Genomic DNA, 8,833 nt, shown 5'->3' with positions numbered 1-8,833 from the left:
TGCTCCAGCAGAGCCACAGCTGGCACTGCAGGAGGGCTGAGCCCCCATGGGATGGGGCTGTGCCACCCCCTGACACACAGGGACAGGGCATGGTCTGACTCTGTCAATGGTTTTGTTTGTTTGTACTATTGCAATTTTATTTTAATTTTCCTAGTAAAGAACTGTTATTCCTATTCCCATATCTTTAACTGAGAGCCTCTTAGTTTCAAAATCATAACAATTCAGAGGTAGGGGGTTTACATTTTCCATTCCAGGGGAGGCTCCTGCCTTCCTTAGCAGACACCTGTCTGTTCAAACCAAGACAGGAAGAGCAACACCTTCACTTGGAAGACTTACATCCACAGGCTGTCCTGTGTCTCTGATGCTTCACTTGCACAGCCCAAGTGAGAAAATGCCTCCTTTGGCTGCTGTCACTGATAAATCAAAGCAAACCCAAGGGGACAGAGAGTTGGAATACTCATACACACACAGTATCTCCATGTTTGGTTTCAGTGTTCAGACTAAGTAGAAAACCCAGCAGTGTGTTCTTCAGCAAGAGCAGGCACCCCCAAAAAGAACAACCCCATTCCTTTACTTGTTCCATCCCACTAACAAAATCAAACACAGAGCACTCCATGTTCTTGCTGATCCAGGATGCTTATGGCCCAAGTGAGGTACAGAGCTGGAGCTGCCCTGCTCTGCTGCCTCCTCAGCACGTGCTCCCCTCAGGAGCTGCGGGCAGAGTCTTGTAGGGGTTGAGGATCCCTTTGGGGTCCAGCATGGCTTTGAACTGCTGCATGAGCAGCACTGCCTGCCGTGGTTTGCTGTAGTGAATGAAGTGCCTCTTCTTGAAGCCCAGCCCGTGCTCTGCACTGATGCTCCCACTGTATCTGGCAGTCCATTCGTACACGAAGGGCTCGATGGCATCCAGCAGGGAATGGCTGTAGGACTCTGCCGTGATGTTCAAGTGCAAGTTCCCATCTCCTGGAAGAAAACATTGCACAGCTGGGTCTGGGAGAAAAACCTGGTGGCCCTGCAATGGATACTCATTCCTGTTCTCAAACAACAGGGCCTTTGTTAGTCTGCAAACTGTGCAGAAAGGACAAGCTCACTGTCCTACAAACGTCAGCCTCTCCGTGCACAAATAATTCAAATGGGATCTTTGCTTTTCCATGCTCCAAGTGCAGTATTTGAGGAAAGGTTCTGAGTTAAGCTACTTTCAAACTCCGACTTTTGTGATTTTCAAATTCCCACTGTGCTGCATTAATATTTGTGCCACCACCGTGATGCAATGACAAAGACTTGCCCAATGGCATTTCATAATGATTATTAGATTTTAACATGGTCCTTCATCACTTTTTCTCTCCCTATTATGTTTGTGCAATGCCCTAAATGTGCTTTGGCACTGTGTCAATAGAAACAAAGAAAGCAGAACAACTTCTCCTTTTGCCACTGTGTGTGACAGGATTTGATTAAGCACAGAGGAGTTGCTGGGTACTCCAAAAGACAAAACACACAAAGAAAAATACAACTTGCTCATCCTCCTCCTGCATCCTAGCATACCCTCACTGCACACAGCTTAGTCCTCAAAGAGCTACCAACAGGAAGCCTTTGTTATGCAATGTGTCTTTCAAATGATCCCTAATCAAGTGTGCTCTACAGTGTTCCAGATTTTTTTGTAACAGAACAGCTCTCCTAAATTACCAGTTTACCTGCTTGTAAAATCAGATTAATTTCTGTGCATTTATCATTATCACTCTCTGTTGGAGGGTTAATGGCTCACAAAAAACTGATTTCCAGTAGGATTAATCACTTTGGACAATAAAGTGGTTATCTGCCAAATGTGTCTAAGTTCATCCACCAAACTGATGGCCCAATTGAACAAATTACATATTTAAATAGAAAGTACACAGCCAGAAGATACAGGTGACCAGTTCCATGGCTCACTGGCCAGAAACCTGCCATCAGTACATGGAAAACAGTCTGAAAGCAGTGAAATTCAAACACAAAGATCCTGATGCATCCTCCTCTTCCACAGCCCTCAATTTAAGCCTCTCACCCACAGCACAGAGGGGCCATCACCTCCTTTCCCAGCACCCCTGTGGCATTCACATTCTCTGAAAAAATCCCTTCGCCCAGGATTTTTCTCCTGGGAAGCTGAGAAGCCTCAGAGAAAAGGGAAACAATTCTTGTTTCATTTGCTTCTCCTGTGTTTTGCCCCTTTGGAATGTGTTAGGAGATTGTTTATCCATAGGTGATTGTTTATCCACAGGTGATTGGATTCTGCTGTGAGTTATTTTGACTCATTGGCCAATCAGGGTCAAGCTGTGTCAAGACTCTGGAAAGAGTCATGAGTTTTCATTATTATCTTTTGAGCATTGTGTAAGTATCCTTTCTGTACTCTTCAGTATAGTTTAGTATAGTATAATATCATAAAGTAATAAATGAACCTTCTGAGAACACGGAGTCAGATTGGTCATTCCTGCCCTTGCTGGGGCATTCCCTGCAAATCCAAGAGAGCCCCACTTACCCAAGTGGCCATAGCCCACCACGTTTTTGGCAGTGTGGCCCAGCCGAGCCCTCATGTCAGTGACGAGCTCATAGAGCTTTCCCAGGGGCAGGGAGATGTCATACTTGTACACATAACCCTCGTGAGTGAGGGCCTCGGTGATCCTCTCCCGCAGGCTCCACAGCACCTGAGCGAGGAGGGATCACAGAAATCCACATCAGCCAAGCAGCTCTTGGCTTCCATGCATACACCAAACCTGAGTCTGAACACTTGCCTATATAAAACACAAATCCACATAAAGAGGTTTGTGGGAGAGGAAACACTGACTTGCCTTTATTTTCTTCTCGTCCGTTGCCACAGTTCCATCAGTGACCAAACCAGAAGCCATGGCCCGTTCTAGGAAGCTGTTCAATTTTTCTTCATCATGAGTTGAGTTGGAGCCCGAAGTTTCAATTAAAACATAAAAAGGGCTGTCTGAGAATGAGGGTAAACAAAGTAAGTAGATGCCCTGGGGCAAAACAGAGGAATTCAGGGCAGGTTTTTGAGTTTCCCCCACATGTTATGTGCCCAGACTCCCTGGTGCCAGAGAGAGCACTTCATTGACATGCTAGATCTTTTATTAAGCAACCACTTCCCAGAAAGATAGCAGTTTTGTGAGGACAAATACAAGTAAAAAGTCTCATCTTTAAAGATTAAAGGTGTTTGGAATGGATATACTAGGTACAAAAATTATGAGGGATGCCCACACAATCACCAACCTTTTAAAAGTCAGTGAGTCAACTTTTTAAAATGAGTCACTTTTTAGAAGTGTTTAGAAGTAGTCTAAAAATCCCCAAGAAGGGGATTCCCTGCCCCTTTCTACAGTGTGAATATCACTGGTACCTGCCACTGGGCTGGATAGCTTGAGATGTGTCTCAACCAGTTCCATGCACTTCTCATCCATGAACTCGTAGGCAGACAGGATCTCACCCAGCATGGCTCTGCAGGTTGTGAATGTTTCCAGAACCTTGGCAAAACTCTGACACCCTTCAGACAAAACAGACAGGAATCATGACCAAAAACCAGACACCACCCCAAACCCTCTGGAGGTTTCTGAGAAGTAAAACAATCTCAGTGAAGGCTCCCCACAAACAACTCTGGACCTGTTGAGGGACATCCAGAAGCAGCTTTTAAGCAGCCTGGCCACATACTCTGCTGATCCAGAGGCTGACCTGCAGATGTGATTTCTCAGCCTTGCCTCATCACCTGGTCACTCACCTGACTCCTGGATGGTGGCTGCCTCTGCCTGCTGTCACAGTCTTGCCCTGCTCATCTCTTGAGCCTGTCAGACCAGGCCCTCCCTCACCAGTGAGGGGACTGTCCTGCCTGCCTGCTCACCCTGCTAAGCTCCTGGCTCCACTGTCCTTACAGAACAACCTGCCCTTGCAGATATTTCAACAGGTATTAAATACCTGCACAGGTATTTTAGCACAGAGCCGTACACTATTTCCAAGAAACCAGTTGATGCTGGCAGTCCAGCTCAGCAGGCTGAGCAATGCTTTCTCCTCCCTATCCCTATTCCCAGCCTTTGAATTCAGGGGTGAAGTCATTCATATCAGCTTCTACCTAGGAATGCCACATTCACAGCCTTAGGCTTCTGAGGACAGAGTATGGAGACAGCAGTGATAACTCCCAAGGTCCCCTCGGATCCGATGAAGAGCTGCTTGAGGTCATAGCCCGTGTTATCTTTGCGCAGAGAGGTCAGGCAGTCCAGAGCTGAGCCATCAGCCAGCACCTGTGGGAACAGGGGCCCAGTCAGAGCACCTGCCTAGGAACCTGCTGCCTTTGGGAATGAACTCATCACCAAGCTGATGGAAGTGTCACAGTGTCACTCCCCTTGAGCACGTGACACAGTTGCAGCCCATTCCCACACTGCTCCTCCATTCCCAGCTCTTCCCCCTCTCTATATCCTACCCCAGTAGGATAGAGTAGGTATTTCCTTCCTACTTCTCTCCTTCCATCAGGAGAAGTAATAGCAAAAGATCCACTTTGCTCTGCTTTTCATACTAATGCTGGAGAAGACCAGACATTCTCTGCAGCCCTAGCTCCCACTATCCAGCAGAAAAGGAAAGCTACTTGAAACAGTGAACAGTTAAGCAGAATGAAGTAAACCCTCTGCCACTTGAGCCTTAAATTAAGGCTGAGTATCTCCAAGACAGGTTTTTAAAGGCTATTTTGACATTAGAGCCAAACTGACCTCAGACAAATACTCTCCTTTCTAAGTCTACACAGTAAAACAAAGCCATGCTTTTGTTCCCTGCCCAAATTTTGTCCCCAGCCATGAAAACTTTTAGAACTCCTAATCCAGCCTTTACATCCCAAGGCACTCGCCTGTAGGACAGGAGCAGCTGAGGAACAGCAGAGACTCTAGGACACAGCCAAATGAACCCAAAGGAGACAGCTCTGTTATGGGGTGGGCTTTAAACCCTAATCTTCAAAGTCCCATCCAACACAAACCAGTTTGTGATCCTATGATTCTATTAAAATCCGAGTGAGCAGCCACTAGAAGAGAGAGAGTGGTGCAGGATGGATTTAGCAGAGTGTTCCAGAGACCCTCTGCTGAGAGGAACCAACTCCATGCAGATAACCTGGGACGGCCCAACCTCTCCCTACCTTCTTTTCACTTATCTGGATTAGAAAACCACCTAACACCACCTCTGTCAGCAAGCAGTGGGAGTCAGGAAGCTGGAAACTGCAGCAGCAATAACATGCTACACACATGAAGACATGTGCTGACCCTTCTCAAAAGAGCCCAACAAGGAAAAGATAAAGAGTGGAAGCCTGGAGAGGAACCTGGCAGTGTGCTGGGCAGTCAGAAGAGCAGGAAGCAGTGCAGCAGAGGATTATACAAGAAGGGAACTGCCAGGTACTCGCCTTACCACTTCCAGGCCCAGCACGGTCCCTCGCAGAGAGCCGTACCTCAGGAGCCGCAGGCCCCCGGCGTTGGTGGCCACGTTGCCCCCGATGTGGCAGCTGCCCTTGGCTCCCAGGTCGAGTGGCATGATGAAGCCCTGCTCCTCCAGGTACTCACTGAGCCTCTCCAACACACAGCCTGCCTGGCACACAAGGATTCCTGCAACACAAACACCATGCTACAAGCTGATGGCCAAGAAGAAGGTGCCTCCTCAAGAAGCAGGAGCAGTTGGAGCAGATACAAGCACCACCTTCTTCAAAACTTCCTGGGATTCGGTTTAAATGCAGAAATCTGTGCATATTCCAGGGAGCTGCCCCCTCCTCAAGCCTCAGGGAGCTTTGCTATTGCCTCAATATCTCATCACCCACAGCTGTAGACTGGTAAAACACAGTCACATGAAATGTGTCTCTGCCTGTTGTTCTCCCTCTCTGAACAGAGATACTCACACCAGCCTGACACCCCAAATCCAAACAAACCTCCTTATGATGCTGCTGGGCTGAACCCCGCTGATCCTGCTGCTATCTGTTCCCAGGAAAATGCCTGTTTTGTGGCCTGGGGCTCATTTCTGTGCTTCACATCCCTGGAATATTTACCAGACACCTTGTCAAAGCTGATGATCTGGTTCATGAGAGCAGTGGAGAGAATGATCTCGTCAAAGACAGGAACGCTGCCCCCAACAAGGCCTGTGTTGCCCCCCTGAGGGTTCACTGCCAGGTTCCTCTCATGGCAGTACCTGGAAGGAAGAAGTTCTCTGAATTTTTATGCATTTAAAAGCCACAATCAGTCTGTCAGAGAAGCTTCATCTCTACATGAATGTCAACTGTTGTGACAGTGCTCCTGAAAATTAAGCAGCATTTCACTGAAAGAATAAATTGATGGAAGGAGAGAGTTTCAATGACAAAGTGAGAAAGAACAATTTCTGTCTGAACTCAGCCTAGGGCTGAGCAAAGAACCAACACTTGAGGTTAGACCCCTACACATGTGGCACACACCATCTGCCTGGAAAGCACTGCTTATGTTTCTATAGCAATCTGTTCTAACAGCTTGGGCTCCCCAGTGGGCTCTGTCAGCCATCCTCTGGCAGTGCTTTCAGATATGAGTGCCCTCCTCCTCCCAAGAAATTCATGTCCTGTAGGCAACAAAATGTGCACCTGTGCCTCAGCTGCTGCACCTGCCACATCCCTGCCAAGCAGCACCCACCACATCCCCCCTGAGCTCACAGCAGCTCCTGCACAAGGGATGGCACAGGGCCCACGGCACCAGAGCTCCCTCAGAAGCCCTGCCTGCCTTTCCTGTGCCCTGCACCCCTGTTTGAACAGAGCCAGGAGCACATTCCTGCAGCTATCAGCTCCTCAGCCAAACAGTGACCTGGCACAGCACTGCCCAACCAGAGCTGTGCTCACACCAGCGTGGATAAAACAGACCCTCAAACTGCCCTAACCTTCTTCACCTTCTCAAACAGACCCTCCTGAATCTTTCACAAAACTGCTCTTTCCTGAGCACCTTTATAATACCTAATTTCAGCCAGTTATCAGAGCAGAAAAGTCATGAAGAAAACGAACTCAGCAAGTCCAGTGCTTAAGGAATTGGTGTCTGAACACCTACAAGCTGCCTTCAGGTGCTGGATCATCCCTGACTTGACCCAAGTCTCCTCAACAACAAGCCCAGCAGAAAAGGTGTGTGTTACCTGAGAATCTGAGACACCTCTGCTGTGGTCTGGGGCTTCAACACCAGCTGGCTGCAGCCTGCAATGAAAGCAAGGGACTCTCAAGGCAAGCTGTGGCTCTGCAGAGGTCAGAAAAAACAGGGGGGAAAGGATGAGGTGGGAAATAACAATGCTCCCTCCACTGTTAGGCATTTCAACCACTTTGACAACAAACATTTCAACAGCAGCCTTTCCCTTTAAGCCCTGCAAAAAACTTTGCATGTATAGGCAGACTTGGGTGCCACTGGAGGCAATGGGAAACAGTTTAAATTCTCATGAAATCTTTGAGAGAAGGAACAGAGAATTCACAATGCTTGATTTAGAAACACAGAATCACAGGATGATTTGGGTTGGAAAGGACCTAAAAGTTGATCTCATTCCATGGGCAGGGACACCTCCCACTATCCCAGGTTGCTCCAAGCCCTGTCCAGCCTGGCCTTAGACACTGCCAGGGATCCAGAGGCAGTCACAGCTTCTCTGGGCACCCTGTGCCAGGGCCTCAGCACCCTCACAGGGAAAAATTTCTTTCCAATATCCCATCTATCCCTGCCCTCTGGCAGTGGGAAGCCATTCCCCTTTGTCCTGCCACCCCAGGCCCACATAAAGTCTCTCTCCCTCCTTTTTATAAGCCCCATTAAGGTACTGGAAGGCTGCAATCAAGTCTCCCAAAAGCTTTCATATTCTGTTGTGAGGTTCAATCAAAACTGTTAGTTGAATCAATTTGTCTCAGGAAAAAATTAAGTTAGAGGGTTTAGATTTTTTTTTTTTTTTGAGAAAGCCTCTAAGTTTTCCAGCTATCAGGCAATTCTTAAACGAATAATTTTATGAGAAAAACTAATTTTGGATGGGGAGGCACACATCTGTTCTCTGGTGACCAGTGACAGGACCCGAGGGAACAGCTGGAGCTGTGCCAGGAAAGGGTTAGGGCGGGTATCAGGGAAAGGTTCTTACTCCAGAGAAGGCTCCCCAGGGAATGGGCACGGCCCCAGGGCTGCCAGAGCCGCAGCAGCATTTGGACAATGCTCCCAGGCACAGGGTGGGATTGTCGGGGTGTCCGTGCAGGACCAGGAGTTGGACTCCATAATCCTCATGGGTCCCTTCCAACTCTACGGCCTGTACAGACGCGATCCGCCATTAATAAAGAAAAGCTTTCCTTTGGCAAACTCCTTGTTCCGGTAATTAACGGAGGCAGGAAGGAGGTTTCACCGCGCGGCTCGCTTACCTCGCACCGACTTCAGCCAGTCCACATTAAATGGCTTCACCTCCTCCTCGCCGGTGACCACCCTGCCGGGCATGAGGCGCTCGAAGAAAGCCACATCGCCATCCGCCAGCCGGCCGAAGGGCAGCCTCCGCACCGCGTACCGCTCGCAGGTCGGCACCACCTCCCGGGAGCCAGCACAGCCCCTGGCCCGGGCCACACCGGGCAGCTCCCGGTTCCCTCGGCAGCTCCTGAGCCAGGCGGCCCCGCGGCGCCACACGACTGCGGCAGCCATGGGCAAAAACCGCGGCTTCGCTCCGTGAGGGCGGCTCTTCCGCTGCTCCCACCGCGACACGCGGCCTTCTCAGTGTGGTCTACCGCGGGCCGGGAGGGAAAACTCAGGATTATCCCGGTAAAACGGAAGATTCCAAGGACGCTCCGGGGCCTGGAAGCGGCGGGGACGCGCCGCTCGCCTCACTCCGAGCCGCC

General features: G+C 49.3%; 1 protein-coding gene across 4 annotated transcripts; it reads right to left on the bottom strand.

Moving 5' to 3' along the window:
* Positions 1 to 475: 475 nt before the first annotated feature.
* Positions 476 to 8,820, bottom strand: D2HGDH (D-2-hydroxyglutarate dehydrogenase). 4 transcript variants are annotated; one of them, XM_071437300.1, is made up of 9 exons: positions 8,369 to 8,820; positions 7,129 to 7,186; positions 6,035 to 6,174; positions 5,407 to 5,600; positions 4,094 to 4,262; positions 3,371 to 3,514; positions 2,820 to 2,962; positions 2,510 to 2,675; positions 476 to 963 (listed from the first exon to the last, which is right to left on the bottom strand). In XM_071437300.1, the coding sequence occupies exons 1-9, from the start codon at positions 8,637 to 8,639 to the stop codon at positions 689 to 691; spliced, it is 1,560 nt and encodes a 519-aa protein (XP_071293401.1). In that variant the 5' UTR covers positions 8,640 to 8,820; the 3' UTR covers positions 476 to 688. The 4 variants fall into 4 exon arrangements, with proteins under 4 accessions (XP_071293401.1, XP_071293402.1, XP_071293403.1 ...); XM_071437301.1 differs by having other exon boundaries at positions 7,129 to 7,226; positions 8,369 to 8,504; XM_071437302.1 differs by having other exon boundaries at positions 6,042 to 6,174; positions 7,129 to 7,226; positions 8,369 to 8,504.
* Positions 8,821 to 8,833: the final 13 nt, after the last annotated feature.

This window comes from Agelaius tricolor, unplaced genomic scaffold (genome assembly GCF_023055355.1).
Source record: "Agelaius tricolor isolate 1412-34295 unplaced genomic scaffold, bAgeTri1.0.p SCAF_12, whole genome shotgun sequence".
Taxonomy (NCBI): Eukaryota; Metazoa; Chordata; class Aves; order Passeriformes; family Icteridae; genus Agelaius; species Agelaius tricolor.
The sequence above is the reverse complement of the archived record's forward strand: the minus strand, read 5'-3'. Positions and strand labels throughout refer to the sequence as shown.